The sequence below is a fragment of the Tachypleus tridentatus genome, chromosome 7 (genome assembly GCF_004210375.1).
Source record: "Tachypleus tridentatus isolate NWPU-2018 chromosome 7, ASM421037v1, whole genome shotgun sequence".
NCBI classification, from domain to species: Eukaryota; Metazoa; Arthropoda; class Merostomata; order Xiphosura; family Limulidae; genus Tachypleus; species Tachypleus tridentatus.
In genome coordinates, this window is record NC_134831.1 from 19,991,345 (window position 1) to 20,008,680 (window position 17,336).

General features: G+C 34.5%; 1 protein-coding gene across 5 annotated transcripts in view; it reads left to right on the forward strand.

The window, feature by feature from the left end:
* Positions 1–37: 37 nt before the first annotated feature.
* LOC143255252 (uncharacterized) overlaps positions 38–17,336 on the forward strand; it is a 96,401-nt gene continuing 79,102 nt past the window's right edge. The window contains exons 1-2 of one of the 5 annotated variants that reach the window (XM_076510624.1): positions 39–327; positions 15,695–15,853. In XM_076510624.1, coding sequence (XP_076366739.1) covers positions 15,832–15,853 — 22 coding nt within the window. In that variant the 5' untranslated portion in view covers positions 39–327; positions 15,695–15,831. Of the gene's footprint in view, positions 328–15,530; positions 15,854–17,336 lie in introns of those variants that run through there. The other 4 variants (XM_076510625.1, XM_076510627.1, XM_076510628.1 and 1 more) reach the window with 4 other exon arrangements.

Here is a 17,336-nt window from a genome sequence, read left to right on the forward strand (position 1 = left end):
CAACACAGGTAGATTATTTCCTTTCACTTTTATATAACGATCATTTAAACTATTTTGTACGTTTTTACTCGCTTCGTTATAAGTTTAAATATCTGCGGTAAACAGTCCACCCTATCACGTGACCACCGTAACGAATGCTCGAGGAGCTCAATATAAGATCGTAGAAGTGTGCTTCTTTTCTTTGTTTTTCTAAGTCAGTTTTCGGGAGCGTTTGGTGTTGATGTCATTTTTGCTTCAAATGCGCAACACAGTCAACGGCCCTAAAGTGCGTTGACATTTCTGTGAAGGCAGTGGCACTGTAATAGGTGAATTAGAATAATAATTATGGTAATTCTTGATTGAATAACTTTTATTTTAAATTAAAAGCGATGTAAAAACATAACATTTGAAGCAGAAACAAAATATATTTTATCTAGCATATGTTTCGAGCAACCACTTTTTTCTAGGCCTAATTTCATTTTCGTGTAAGCTTAAGTAAATGTTTGCTCCAAATATATTGTTCGGTAAAATTTATTTCTATTGTAATGTGTTTTAAAAATGATTTTGTTTTATTACATTTCTCTTTTAACATGATGTGAATTCCAGTTTGACCGGCATGTATATTCGAAATTCGAGAAAATCAACGAAGCATTGCAGTTTATTGTATAGCATTTCGACAGTGCAATTTGTTATCGGGAGTTTTACGTTGTATTATCTTTCTGTAAATTATGACAGGAATATTTGTCTTCGTTCGAAATTACTTTCATCCTTGAGTCAGTCCTGATGGACTTAAATATTACTTATGTATGAAACAATTTTCTATAGGAACAAATTGTTTCAGAAGTGTAAATTGTTCCTGATATTTTACTTTTTTAATATTATGGAAATACTGCCTTTTAAAATAATATAGCTTTGTTGATCCAATTAAAACAACGACAAACAACATCTCGTGTGTTTACTTGAATAATTGGTGCATGATCCATTTGTATGTAACATTACATTTTCCCAAATAATTCGGGACTCGGGCTTAACTATATTCGCAGTATCTGAGCTACAAAATCGAGTTGTTTTTTATAACGGACTCTTGGTTGATTTCCTGAAATGAATGTAGTTTATAATACTCCCCAACAACTTCGCTCACTGTGATATACCCATATTAATATAACTCTTAGTTGTTGTTTTTGTTGTGTTGAATTAAGCGCAAAGCTACACAATGGGCTATCTGTGCTCTGCCCACCACAGGTATCGAAACCCGGTTTTTAGCGTTGTAAGTCCCCAGACATACCGCTGAGCCACTGGGGGGCAAAAGTCTTAGTCAAAACTTATTACTTAAGATTTCAGATAGCGTCAATGATGTAAATATATGTCAAATTCTGCTTTTATCAAACGAGTGCCCTCTCTCCAAAAGACAGATAATTGTAATAAACGTTTTTCAGCAAACAGTTCGAAGAGGTTAACTGATATAGTATTTAAATAATCCATTTATACGCTTTTCTAGTTCTTAATAATTTCTAAGGTACTAAAGTATGTAGTGTTAAAATATAATGGGCTTAATAATAATACTGTATAAAAAGTGTAAGGAATATTAATAATATATTTTATATGCATGTAAAAAACAAAATATTTCAGTTGTTCGTAAGAGTATTTTACTATACGCTAGTAAAGGAGGAACCCAAAAATTGACGGTGGATGGTGATGACTAGTTGCCTTCCATCATGTTTTTCATAGCTAAATTAGGAATAGCAAGCACAAAAAAAGCCCTCGTGTTGCTTTGCTTTGTGCAAAATTAAAAAAAACTAAATATATGTAACTTGTTGCATTATATTACTATGACTTTTTAACTTCATGCATTAAAGACTGTTTGATCTGCTTAAGAACTTAAGTTACGTATTTATTGTAGTGTTATAGTGTGCAATATGAACACCTTTCTCTTGCTTCACCCCCACCCACCCTCATCAGTTGCACAGTGGTATGTCTGCGGACTTGGAACGTTAGAAACTAGGTTTTGACACCCGTGGTATACAGAGTACAAATAGCTAATATGCATTTAATGTTTCAAGTGGGAAACTTGTCATGTCCTATAGATTATGCCCGTTGAATTCTCTCATGATATTGCAATTTATTAGTAAATATTAATTGACCCATAAATATTTTCAGTGACATTTATTGTTCTTTTAATGATTTTACCATCCCTAGTGATTATTATTTAATTATTCATTAAGGATTTATATCTATTAGTAAAAATACTCCAAATATGTTTTGCCGCACGTGATTGTCTTAGTACTAGTAAACAACTACATACAATGTGATTTATAATTATCAGACCTTAGAATTATGAAAGAGTGGAATTTGATAGTCTAATTTAAAAGTGGAAAGATATTTAATTATTATTTTTGAAAAATATATAGTTATAGTACTTATCATATGTCTCCTTCTCTGAAATAAATCAATATTAATTGCAAATTCTTTATGCTATACTCTAAAAGTAATAACAAAGAGAAGACAAATTTAAGATTTGTAAAGGACAGACTGAGTTCCTGTTGAGACAGGTTGATTTTTTTACCTGAGTGATTTACTTATGGAATAAATTGATTTCGGCAGTAGTGTGAGCAAGAACTTTATAAGTTTACGAGGTCAGTCAGCGCTTTCATGAAAAATAAAGGTTTGGTTCAAACGTTTACTTTTCATTATGATGTTTGTTTGTTGAATTTCACACAAAGCTATACAAGGACTATATGCACTAGCCGTCAGTAATTTATCAATGTAAAACTATAGGGGAGGCAGCTAGTCATCACTACCCATTGCCAACGCTTGGGCTACTCTTTTATCAATAAATAGTGGTTTTGACTGAAACTTTATAACAACCCTACGCTGAAAGAGCGAGCATGTTTGGTGTGATAGGGATTTGAATCTGGGACCTTCAGATTACGAGTTGAGCGCCCAAATCACTGGGCCCACATAAAGGTGAACATGCAAGATAGACACACCTTGGAGGATTGAACTCTCCCTTTTAAGTTTTTGTGTTATATTCTTTGCTAAAAATATGTAATTTGGAATTACTTTTCTAAGGTGTAATTGTAGTACGCAATTACCCCTCCCCTTCCAGTGGCTCAACAGTAAGTCTGCAGTCTTTCAACTCTAAAAATCAGATTTCGGTGCCTGTCGTGGGCAGAACACAACTATCTCATCATCTACCTTTGTGCTTAACAACAACAAAACATTACCTATCAATGGCACAGCAGTATGTCTGAAGACTTACAATACTAGAAACAGAGTTTTTATACTCGTGGTGGGCAGAGCACATATAAGTCATTGTGTTGCTTTGTGGTTAAATTGAATAATAGTATACAGACATATTAAGGATATTATTTGTTTTGATGTTAGATGAGCAAATGGATCCAACTATCCATTTCCACAGATTTTTATCTAATAAACCCAACTATCCTAGTTTTGCATCTTAGGCGTTTTATGCTCCACAGAATTTCCACTATAGCTCAACTAGATAAATCAAATGATAATAAAATGACATATGTCAAACGTCTCAATGTTTTAAATATCGCTAGATATCCTGGAAAATAAAGATTGCAATGTTCATTTCAAATACTGATGTGTTTAACCTATCATGCGCAAAACACTAGGTACATATTTATGACATTGCAATATTCAGGCAACACGAATGTATTCGACTACATGCAGAACCTCTAAAGAAAAGTAGAAAACAATTTCAGAAATATATCTGTTTAAAGGCAATTTTGTAAATTGTTAAGGAAAGGAAAACTATGATGATATTAAATCATCTGTAGATGTGTGGGGAATAAGTTAGAAAATCGAATAGAAGAATGGCTGGATGGAAGAAAGGAGATAGTTGTTACAAATGGAGTTAAGTTAAACTGGATTATTATCACAAGGGGTTAATCTCAGGATTCAGTTCTAGGCCCTTCACTCTTTTTGATTTACATCAATGACGCAGGTGATTGAATGGTAAATAAGGTACTTAAATTTGCAGATGATGTTAAGGTCTTGGGTGTTGTTAACTGTGAAGAGGATGCTGCTGACTTACAAAAGGGTTTACATTTCATAACTTAGGTAAATAAATGGAAAATGGGTTTTATTTTTAATAAAGGTAAGATAATGCATATGAGTTATCATAATTTGAACTATAAGTATAATTTGGGTGGAAACAACAGTGTTTTGGAGGAACAAGATTGTGATGTAATAGCTAATCAGTCTCTACAGCCATCCAATCAATGTACTGTTGCTTGTGGTAGGGCAAATAAGGTTTCAGGTTGTATTTACAGAAATACTGAATACAAGTATAAAGAGGTTATAATTTCATTGTATAGGTCACTGGTTAGGCCACATTTGGAATATTGTGTTCAGTTTTACCTAGAAAAGATATTGAATTGTTGGAAAGGGCTCAAAAATGATTACTAGAATGATGCCTGAGATGGAGGGATGGCCATACGAGGAGATGTTGAAATATTCTAAACTGTTTTCTCCTGAAGAAAGAGTTGGAGAAAACTGATTGAGGCATTTAAGTTTGCAAAGATAATTGACAGTATTGATGCATCATCATTTTCATATTAAACAGTGACAATAGTAAAACTATAAGACAAATATAAATTTTGGAAGGGTGGGATTCATCTTCAGCTAAGACAGTTTAATTTTTCTGAAATGATGGTTGACCTTTGGAATGGGTTGCTTTTGGATGTTTTAGAGGCATTAAATTTAAGTGATTTTAAGAAAAAAGCTTAATAAGTATTAGAATGATAAAGTCTGTTTTTAAGATTTTTGTGGCAAAATAATGTACGGTGAAATAGAATTTTGAAAAGTATGAAATAAAATTAATATACAATGTATTTCAAGACGGCTGGTATGAATACAAAAACCTTTATTAATACAAAATAGTTTGTTTGTTTGTTTTGGAATTTTGCACAAAGCTACTCGAGGGCTATCTGTGCTAGTCGTCCATAATTTAGCAGTGTAAGACTAGAGGGTAGGCAGCTAGTCATCACCACCCACCGCCAACTCTTGGGCTACTCTTTTAATAACGAATATTGGGATTGACCGTCACATTATACACCCCCACGGCTGGGAGGGCGAGCATGTTTAGCGCGACGCGGGCGCGAACGCGCGACCCTCGGATTACGAGTCGCACGCCTTACGCGTTTGGCCATGCCAGGCCTACAAAATAGAGAACAACGCGTCGACCTTCTCAGGTAATCTTCAGCTGAAGATTTCTACAAGACTGATGAACATATGTATAACCAATAGAAAAACAAATTATCTGCCACACAAAACTTATCACAATTACTTGTTTTTGATGAACAAAATTAAACAGTTGGTCTTAGAAATTGGGTTAACCTGCAAATGACCTAAGAAGAACGAAACGTTGTTCTTTAATTTAATAAAAGTTTTAACACCCATACAAGCCGTCTGGAGATACATTTTTACTTCAAATGGGTTTCTCGTCATCATGACTATACAATGTTTTTCTAAAATGGCTGCATAATGTAGCAAACATTTACAATTATTTATCCACTTATAACCTTTTCACACGTTTTTTTTTTTTTTTTTCAATTTTATGGTTATATAACTGCACTTTTGGGCCCTACTGTACTCACACTAGGAAGTACTTTAGATGGTTCCGTTCAAGTACTAGTAGAGTTTGGAGTAAACAAACTATCAGGTTACAGTTCTGTGCATACAGCCAGCTCGCCCTAACCGTCCGTTGAAATAGTGAGATTTTAGATTTTAATTTTTGTTGCCTGACTTAGCAGATTCTGATTTTCACAGTTTAGTTACTTTTGTTAAAACATATATAGAATTATACAAATATACATAAATCTAGGTTTGGTACCCACGTAAAATCTAAGCAACTTTTGCTCTTTTGTAAAGTCCTAGTAAGCCTCTTTGAATCTGTGAAATTCTGTTATCTCAGAAAATAAATCGTTTAGCTTCCAGTTATGCATTGAATCTGTGAAATTCGGTTATCGAAGGAAAGTAATCACTTAGCTTCCAATTATGCATTTCAAAGCACAGAAAACATATCAACCAGCTTTATAAAATGTCTCAAAACTACGGTAATTCATCTAACTTTTGAAGTTAGCTATAAATATATAAAATACATTTTGTAAGTTAATTAGAGTTGAACAATAATGATCATAGATAACCTAAATTCTAAGACCAATTGTTTAATTTTATTCATCAAAAACAAGTAATTGTGATAACTTTTGTGTAGAAGAGGATCTGTTTTTTCTATTGGTTATACATACGTTCATCAGTCTTGTAGAAATGATATTTATGTAACTCTTTAAAAGTTCATTAGATTTATTGATATTCCAGCAAATCCAGAAGATAGAATGTTCAGATTTTATATTCTTACTTGTACTTATTTATAGACAGAATATGTGTTTCTTAATTGCTGGACATTGAGAGCTGTATTGCCAAGTACACAAATTATAAAAGAGAAAATTCAGAGTTCACATAAGATACGTGAGAATTGAAGACTGGGAATTCTAAAATATTTCTTTTTTAAACTAAGAAACTAAAAGATAAATTATATAAAATTTTAATTATAAAGTTATGTTTTTATGCCAAGTTTATTGAAATTCATTAATAATAAAGTTCATTTGAATTTTGATTTTAACTCCATAATAGGTCATGACATAAGAATTCTGAATTAGCCATATACTAAAGACACGTAAGAGAAATAAATTAAATTTTAATGTTCGTAAAAATGTTGAAAGTAAATATCATAACTCTCAGAAATTATAAAAGTGTATACACATAAGGAATCAAAAGGGAAATGAAATATACAGGCATATTTGTACCCTAAATCTCTTGTGGGCTAACTTGAGGCTTCTCAGCAGGTTTTTCAGGGCAATTTTCGATTTCATACTCTTTAACACATCTATTATATGACCTTGTTGCTTGAATCAGCTTTCATTGGCACTCAGTATATTTTTTACCTGACCCAGCAAAGTTCTTCTGCTGCACTAGAGGCACTCCTCTCTCTCTTCCAATGTTAATATTCATCGGAAAAAGTGAATTTATGACAAACTAATTGAAATGTTTCAAGTGGCAGAAACTTAACCAATATATCACTGCAAATGTATTAAATTTATCTCTAATGATATTTAGAGATTACACTAGAGCTACGTTTACTGTCCGTACTCAACAGGTTATAGTAATGAAGTCAGGCACAGCTGTAGATAGAGATTGGAATATTGTAAATTCTCTTGTAGTGATTTCTTCTGCCTATTCATAAAGTTTTACTCACACCACACGAAAACTTATTTGTGATTCTTATACTTGGCAACTTAGAATACAAATCCTTCTACTGTTTTCAAGGTGTTCCCATCAAAGATGGACCCAGATTTTGTTAGGTATGATGCAATTTTTACCTCTTCTCCAGTTACTGCTGGCTAGGTATTGCATCTCTAGACTATAACAGTTCCTTTGGCTTAGAAAAAAGGTCGCCTGGATCATAGGATATTGATGTGTTCAACACGTTTCCTTACATAAGGTGAACAGTGAATCTCGTAGTTCAATGGATTAAATCATCACAAAACAAAATCAAATACTAACCAACCAATTCTTTCTGAATGGTGTACGTGTTGCTGGAATATATTAAAGCCACAACCAGATTGTTGGTCAATCTTATATTATTTCTTCATCTTATTATATGTCAGCTTCTTTCGTTTGAGTGATTTCTCTATTTGTTGGCATACAAACTCATGCATATTAAATAATATTGAATGCAACCACTCAACGTATTTTTGCAGACATTCCAGCAATTTCACAGCTGGTTGAGGCTATGCATAGGAATTACTGATAGTGTAACTTTACATCCACACATTTATGTAGTGCGACAATATATGGTAAAATACTTATTTCTTGTACTAAGTTCCATCATTATATATGGTAGATGATTATCCCAGCCAGTTTGAGTTGAGCTCACAATCTTAGAAAGTATGTACTTCACTCTTTGGACGAGATGGCCAGTAAACCATCAGACTGAGGATAATAAAGTGAATTAAAAACTCTTCATCATACTAAACACCTTACATCACTTGACACACAGCTGTTTATTGGAGTTTGCTCCTTGAACACCATGTATCTGTGTGGTACTTCAAAGTGAGCCATCTACAGCTTGGTTTGAGTAATGTATCATCTAGTAAGTCTACTTTGTGAGATAATCGACTACTATCAGAATATAATGATTACCAACATCTATTCAGTAATGGGTCTGGCAATATCTAAGAGTTATTCTCTTAAAGAGGGAACGTAAAACTCTGTGATGGAAATTTCCTTAACACTGGTGATGGAATTTTAGCGCTATTCTTCCACACTTCTGCAGAAATGTGGCCAGTAAAACTATATTCACAGGTGAACTGTAATTTCAAACATTCCTTGTTACTGTATATTGTACAAAATTTAGAAAATATTACACCTCATGCTCGTGGAGCCATTAGCTGCATCATGGATTGGGCATCATATGTACTTGATTGTAGCTGCAGTACAGCGTTGCTTCTTATAGTCCTAACTGATCAAACAATTCCCAGATATTACATATTTCTGTTCTACATTCTGTGATGATCGTGCTCCGCTTCACTTAGGGGGGAAAAAGTTCCAAAACCAGATCTTGGTCCTTTAATTGCTCTTCTTGCAGATTTCCTTTCGTTATATTTGGTATCCATTAATCAGTAACATCTTCACTGTTTACTTGATTCATTATCATGGTTGAGACTTGAGATTTTATGACAGTATTATAGTCACATTTTAAGAATGAGAAAGCTTTCACCTGCCTGTGGGAAAATCCACCTGCATTTTATTACTTTCTGTTAAATCACTGTTGTTTCAAAAACTGTACTCCTTTATATCAATGATTCAAATTACAATAATATCCACTGTTTCTCCAAAGTTTGTCAGGTACTTCAATGACGAATTGGCTACTCGATCATTAAGTCAGTTCTCCAGTATACAAATAAGTGTTTGACAAATATTATGCCTAAAAGTAGCTTTTATTCATCATACACAGACAACATCTGCCGAAATTACTGTACAGCTCATATATGCTATAATATGTTCCATGCCATCCTGATTTTCTCACAGTATTACTCCAAGTGTACTATCATTGGCATGTGCATTCAAAATAAATTGAATATCACTCTTTAACTAAACAAACACTAGAGCAACAGCCAAGGCGCATCGTTGTAACTAAAATTACTCCACTCGTTCATTCCTCCTTCTACAATTTGATTCAACTTTATTTGATACTGTTGTCATTATAATTGTGACAACACAAAGTAACTGTAGTATAGCAAAAACCGAAAATATGTAGATTTTCATCACTACTCACTGTGCTTCCCAGAAATTCTACAAGTATCCATATGGATAAGCATTTCTCTAACTTCAGTTTTGTACCTGATTGTCGCAAATATTGAAATACCGTGTTTAGGTTTTAAACTTAAATTAGAAATATATTACCAAAAACTGAAATGTCATTGACGTAGATTAAACACAATTCTCATTGAAGAGCACCTACGTAACAGCTCCATCTGCTGCTCTAAAGCAGCTTGCCATTACAGAAACTAAATAACATGATGCAAACTTAAACAAGCCCTTTTGAGTGCTGAAAGTAATCTTAGTTCAATTTTTATCGTCTCTTTCGATCTTCCAGAAGCTGAAGTGAGTTCTAGTGAACTGAATCAACAGGGCCCATCCCATGCATCAAGATATTCACCTGTGCATTGCAACTAAAAGGCATATTCGAGGATAATTCTAGAGTACCTATTTTTATACATAGGATTACTACTACAAATAAAAGTCATTCATAATTTTATTCTTCTGAGCACTAGTCGTATCTATGGTGTTCTAATGAAGTCTACAGTTAAGCCAAGTTCTGCTACAACAGATCTTGCAAATTTAGTAGTGGAATCAACAGTGTAAAAAATGATCTATATTTACCAGCAGAACAGCCGTTAACTGGATAATTATTGATACACCATGAGATTCAATGCTTTTAGCTATACTTATATTTAACTAAAAACACTGAAAACATTCATGTATTCTCCAAAGTACATATCAAGCCAAACTTGGCCTTACAGAAATTGTACAAAGGTTAAGAGAGTCATATTAAACTGAATGTAGAGTTTCACCACTTCTGGTTAAACTCTACATCATTGAAAATACATCATCAAAATCCCCGTAGCACCAAACATGCTCGCCTTTTCTTCCGTGGGGGCGTTATAATGTGATGGTCAGTCCCACTATTCGTTGGTAAAAGAGTAACCCAAGAGTTAGCGGTGGGTGGTGATGACTAGACGCCTTCCCTGTAGTCTTACACTGCTAAATTAGGGACGGCTAGCGCAGATAGCCCTCGAGTAACCTTGTGCGAAATTGAAAAACAAAAACAAACAAGCATCTTCAAAATAACCCTGCAGTATAGTTCCATTAAAAACTACTCCATCGTAAGGCTATTGTGTCAAAAGCACACAACTTACATGTTTTTTAAACGTTATGTCGTGTGTAAGAACGTTGGACCTCAACCACATGTTTCAACAGTCCATTCTACAGATACCCATAGGCACTGTGTCTGATAACAAGAAAAGTACTTATCCTCGTTTCATTCCCCAACTGTCTGAGATAATTCAACAGCTGAAAAGATATGTTTCAAAACAAATTATGTATGGATGACTTATCTCTTTTTTTCCAAATGAAGATCTTTCTTGATTATATTGCATACCGTTGCTCAGATTACATGGATGACTTTCACTAGTGATCTTGGTGTTTGTGTATTATCACCTGTTAACAAGTTTTTGCTCACTGTAACTGAGGTATGTCATCACAGATGAAATAAGTTGCAGTGGAATGACATATACTAGAATTACATTTTAACACTGGCTAGAGTTTCAGTAATAGTTTAATGTCATCAGAATTAATCACCTTTGTTAAGATTATGTAATTTTCCTTTTCTAATAAAAGTATTTATACACTTAGGCCAATTTGGAGCACAAGTTTGTTTGTTTTTGAATTTCGTGCAAAGCTACATGAGGGCTGTCTGCGCTAGACATTCCTAATTTGGCAGTGTAAGACTAGAGGGAAGACAGCTAGTCATCACCGCCCACCGTCAACTATTGGGCTACTCTTTCACCAACGAATAGTTATAAAGCTCCCACACCCGAAAGGGCGAGCATGTTTGATGTGACGGGAACTCGAACCCGCGTCCCTCGGATTACAAGTCGAGTGTCTTAACCACCTGGCCATGCCGGGCCTGGAGCACAAAGACCACCAAAAATCAAATTCAAGGCATGTTACCCAAAGTATAGCATCTTACAACAGCTGCCAATCCACAAACATAAAAGTCATTGACCAAAGACGTCCACTGGTCTTACCTAGGCAATAGTACATAATATAATAGTAAAGGATCACAAAGGAATGACGAAATTCAGATTAACACAAGTTGCTGATAAGACACATACCAGTCAAATCAACAGACGCAGTGCTCTAGAAATTATGTGTGATTGTACTGTTGAAATGGCCTTTGGAAAACCGTTGTCCCCACACACTTAGACGAATTATGAAAAATACAAATGAAATATTGGTATTCTTTGGACAAAACAGCTTTACAGTTAAAAGTTTTTCGTTGAAAATTATACTGTAGAGCAATTGTCAAGTTGTACAGTCATCAAATATAGCACCATGTACTGCAACTATGTGATTAAACTCCAAAATCGTTTCGATATAACTTACGCAACCAATTGGATATCATTTCTTATTCTTGAATGTTATTTTGCATTTTGCTTGTAGAAAATGTGAATTAAGAAAAGCATTTGTATCACTTATATATGTAAAAACGGCTCGTTTCCCCTGACGATGACCGAAGAAGGTCGAAACGTTGTTCGATCCTCCATGTAAAATATTTTCTCAACCCAAACGAGCCGTTTGTTTCTGCAAATTAATATACTTGTCATGAACTTCAATACTGTACCAAAAGACAAGCTTGAATAAAAAATATACCAATGTTGCGAAAGCACAGTAAAATGTGGCAAAACAATAAACTTCATTTCAGTGATGACGAGAAATACTATGTGATAACTATCGCGACTTCTATACTGTAGAAACAAGTACAGAACTCTAACTTATGGAAAATAATATAATTGATTTTGTCCATTATTTTTGTTCATATTATTATTACATGAAACTGTGTATGGAAAAAAACAACTTTGTACAAACAGCTTTGCAGAACTGCTCATACGCTTTCTAATTATATTTATGATGATAGATATACACCAGTTTATTAATTGGCCACAAAGAGGCGCTACATGCAGTCAACTCAGAGTTGTATACTGTAACACTGCAATCCTCGGCAAGAATTTAGAATTTTTTTATACAAATATAACAAAACACAGTAAAAGGATATTACATTTCTTACCATACCCTCGGACACAGTAAAAGTGTAAGTATATAAATGTATATTACACTATACAAAATTTTTACTTTTTATTGTTCCTGGGCAGAAAGTGTTATTTCTCAATTGCTTATGCCTAAAACAAATGAAAAAGACATATTTTCTCTTCAAACTTTCCTTTAGTGATCTTCGTAATGAATTTTTCAAATTTACCCATTTTCCAGAATATTCCAGGTAGATTCAGTGCTGAATAATTGATAGAGTATTTTCTCGAACTTATACCCTTGTGCAAATTAATTGAAACAAATGGTCATTTTACGATATTTTCAGCATGGCGGCCGGTGTAGGCTCGCTGGATCCGCTGATTTCCTTTAATAGTCATTATTTCACACAGACAGTGTCATTAGCTGTGTTTTGCAGTACGGTCGATCTAGTTTTGGGATATATGACGAAATTTTGAGGAATATTACGTCATTCGAAATTGCGTTAGAAGGGCAAGGAGACCAGTCAAAAAACAACTTCTTACCAACTCAGTGAAGAAAAAACGGCATCAATGGGGTCTGAAATACAAGAACTGGACGCAAGAACAATGGAGGAAGGTGTTATTCAGTGACGAGACTCATTTCTTCGTACAGGGTCAAAGAAGTCTGCATGTTCGCAGATCTCCAGGTGAGAAACTTCGAGAATCTCACATCAATCAGTTCGTAACACATCCCTTGAAGAAGATGTTTTGGGGCTTTTTCAGCTGCTATGGCGTTGGAGGCTTACATATCGTAGAAGGTATGATGTGAAGACCACAGTTCATTGAAGTTTTGCAGAGAAGAATCGTTTCAGAATTGAAAAAGAGATTTCCAGATGGATCTGGCATTTTTCAGCAAGATCTGGCTCCGTGCCTCACATCGAAACTTGTGAAGAATTTTATGACTGCAACGCGAATAAAGGTGTTAGACTGGCCTGGAAACTCTCCCGACTTAAATCCTATTGAAAAGCTTTGGGCGATTTGTAAAGAAAGACTTCGAGGTAAAGACTGTACTACAAAAGATTAGCTAATTGAGGCTATAATTGATGTGTGGTACCGCGATCCAAAAATTAGTAAAGATTGCAGTCAATTCGTGGACTCGATGCCAAAGCGGATTAATGATCTTCTGAAAAATAAAGGCGGTCATATCATGTATTAATTTGTGAGTAATTTTTGGATTCTCAGAAATAAAACGCAAAAAATTGAAAAAAACGTAATTTTCCGTCTTGTTTCAATTACGTTGCATGAGGGTGTACAAGAATTTTCAAGAACTTTCTTGAATGTTGTAGAACATACAAGAATTTTCAATAATGTTGTAGAACCTACGAGAATTTTTTAGAACTTTCCATAGTAATGTATATACAGGGGCTCACCACTTCAGTTTAGTTCTAGCTGCCTAAGTAAACACATAGACGTATCTGATTTTATCAGAGATGGCATCAAGAAGCTGCAAGCATTTTCCAGACGCATTCTGCTATGTGGCCAATTTATCACAACTGACAAAGTTCTCTGTGGGGAGGCACGATGTCAAGAGTGAGTCACTAGTGGACCTCAGGATGGTGTTGTTCCCACCATTGCACATAAAATTGGGTCTTATGAAACAATTTGTCACAGCTCTTGATAAGGAGTCTGCAGCCTTCAAGTACTTTCGAGACTTCTTCCCTAAGCTGTCTGAAGCTAAGATCAAAGCTTGGACCACAAATAAAGATCCTGCAGTGCACAGAATTCCCCAAGAAGCTCAGTTGGAAGGAAAAAAAAGCTTGGGCCAGCCTTGTCGTAGTGATTCCGGGCTTGTTGGGTAATCACAAGGCCGAAAATTATGTGGAACTGGTTGAGGCTCCAGTGAAAACTGCGACAAAATGGACTGCAGAATGTCCCTGAAAGTTCATATCAGTATTAAATTTCTCTAAAATATATTTAATGTATGTGATTTTTTGCTTACTATGTCACACTTTTCCATAACATTGTTTAATCCTGAGGAAGTTAAGTGTTATAGTTTGTTCATTTGTTAACCAAACTAAAATACATATATATATAAAATACATTAACCAACGCACGCCCTTCGCTTCACAACCAAATAGTATGTGGTGAAGTCTCAAAAGTAGTAGTATTTTTCACATAGATCTTTGTGTTTGAGAATGAATGGATTTAATTATATTTACATAATCTGAATGCACAATATTTTGGAAAAGAAACTTATCGAATTTTCTATAAGTTATTTCCATAGTAAATAAATTATGCGCAACATACATATTTCGTCCAAATCAATAATAATTGGCTTAGTTTGAATTTCGTGCAAAGTTATACGAGGGCTATCTGCGCTATCCGTCCCTAATTTAGCAGTGTAAGACTAGAGGGAAGGTAGCTAGTCATCACCACCCACCGCCAACTTTTTTACCAACGAATAGTGGGATTGACCGTCACATAATAACGTCCCCACGGCTGTAAAGGCGAGCATGTTTTGTGCGACGGGGATTCGAGCCCGCGACTCTCTGATTACGAGTCGAGTGCCTTAACCACCTGGCCAGTAATAATAATACTTTTTCCTTCTTCATATGTAATACACATGATAGAAACTAATAAGTAGTCTCGTGTTAATAAATAAAGGGCCCGGCATGTCCAGGTAGGTTAAGGCGTTCGATTCGTAATCCGAGGGTGGCACCAAACATCCTCGCCCTTTCAACCGTGGGGACGTTATAATATTATAGTCAGTCCCACTATTCGTTGGTAAAAGAGTAGCCCCAGAGTTGGCGCTGGGTGGTGGTTACTAGTTGCCTTCCTTCTAGTCTTACACTGCTAAATTAGAGACGGCTAGCGCAGATAGCCCTCAAGTAGCTTTGAGCGAAATTAAAAAACAAACAATAAATATTTATATTTATCTATGTATAAGGTGAATCTGATTAAAGTTTGATTACAACCAAAAGTTTTTCGTAATATTTATCGAATTAAATTAAGAATGACCATACTTCCTGGTGAGACTTTTTGATAATTCAGACAATAATATTAACTAAGGACAGCCCCAGCAACGTCACAGTGTCGTAATGATGACGTTCATACTCGGTTTTCCTTATTTGGGAAACGAGGCTGGTACTCTGGTTCAGGCTTTGATGCGAGATCAGTTGGGCTGTTTTTAAAAGAGTGCACGAATTCGGTCTTCTATCACAATTCATTTAGCTTTAAAACAGCACTGTTAAGAGTAAAGGAAAATCTACACTGCGTTTGCATGAAACTTTCGTCTCAAAGTTGCCTATGACTTCTAAATAAGTTAACTCGAATTACAGCTACGGTCAGGAAAAAACGTCGTACCCGATCCACTTTACCGTAAAACGGACGAGCAACACCAAAGAGACGCTTTCATGGTGCTTGGGATAACGACAATACCTAGTCGACTTTTTAAATAACCAACATTAACAACGCTATGGAAAGCCAACCGGTAGAAGGTATGAATATATTATTTATATGTTATAGGCTATAAAACTTACAGTTTAATGTCTGATAATTTAGCAAATAGCATTTTAATAAAATATCTTTCAGGTTTTCGTTTGTTATCCGAGACCAGCGATGCCTAATAGAGTGAGGTATGAACTTACGTTCGAGAGGGTTTGTAACTTTTTGGTTGATACATCTTCAACAAGAGTTTTTGGTTCGCAAATCTTGTTATTGAATTTATGCATATATTATGGTCATCTTTTATAATTATCCGCAAGTCAATTTGAAATTAATAAAGAAGAATGTTTTCAGTTAGATATTTTAAATTAATGTAAGTATATAATATATCCAACATAAAGTTATGCTATACCTGGGTTAAATAGCCATGTGAGAAACTTTATGGTTTAGTTATATAGCCACCTCTAATTTGGAACTACTGATCAGATAAAAGGCAGCCACTCTGTAACAGTAACCGCCTACATGACTATTTTTTATCGAAAAACAGAACTAACCATCACTTTTACAAGGTAAACAGGGTGAAAGTGTGTAGTTTGCAGTATATCGATGGTTCGAACCTTGGACCTTCTGATATACACTCTGACATACTTACCATCAGGCCATATCCTCCTCATAGCTAAAGACAAGCCTAATTACCTGGTTTATAGAAATAATTTTGAAAACCATATATTCTTATAAAAGAATAATATGCAAGAATGAACTCGAGCAAAAAGTGTTTAAAAATGCGTCAAAAAATTAGTAAATTTATATAAATTAGATTAAACATACGTTAAGGGAAATAGGGCGATTAGTAAATAGAATAGTTTAAACAGACGTCAAGGGAAATATGTCGATTAGTAAATAGATTAAACAGACGTTAAGGGAGATATGTCGATTAGTAAATATACTAAATTAAATAGATGTTATGGGAAATATATTGATTAGTAAATATATTAGATTAAACAGACGTTAAGGGACATAGGTCAATTAATAAATATATTAGTTTAAACAGATGTTAAGAGTCATAAGTCTATATTAGTAAATATATTAGAATAAACAGATGTTGAGGGAACTAGATTGATTAGTAAATATATTAGATTAAACAGACGTTTAGAGACATAGGTCGACTAGTAAATATAATAGATTAAACACACGTTAAGGGACATAGGTCAACTAGTAAATATAATAAATTAAGCAGACGTTGAGGGGCATGGTCAACTACTAAGTAGATTAAAGTAATCAGACGTTAAAGGATACAGGTTAGTTAGTAAATATATTTAGAAAACTTGGGAATAGACCTCTTGAGAAACAGTTCAGGTTTCTTGGTTGTAAATATACTACCAAAATAAGTTCCAAATTGTCACCCGTATAATATCTTCAAAAGTTGTAGTGGCTGATTATTAAATACAATTTTATCCTTACCTTGGGTAACAAGTAAGAAACATAACGAATTTCCTGTTTATAAGCAAACGCTCTCCTCTAGATGTTAATAATTAG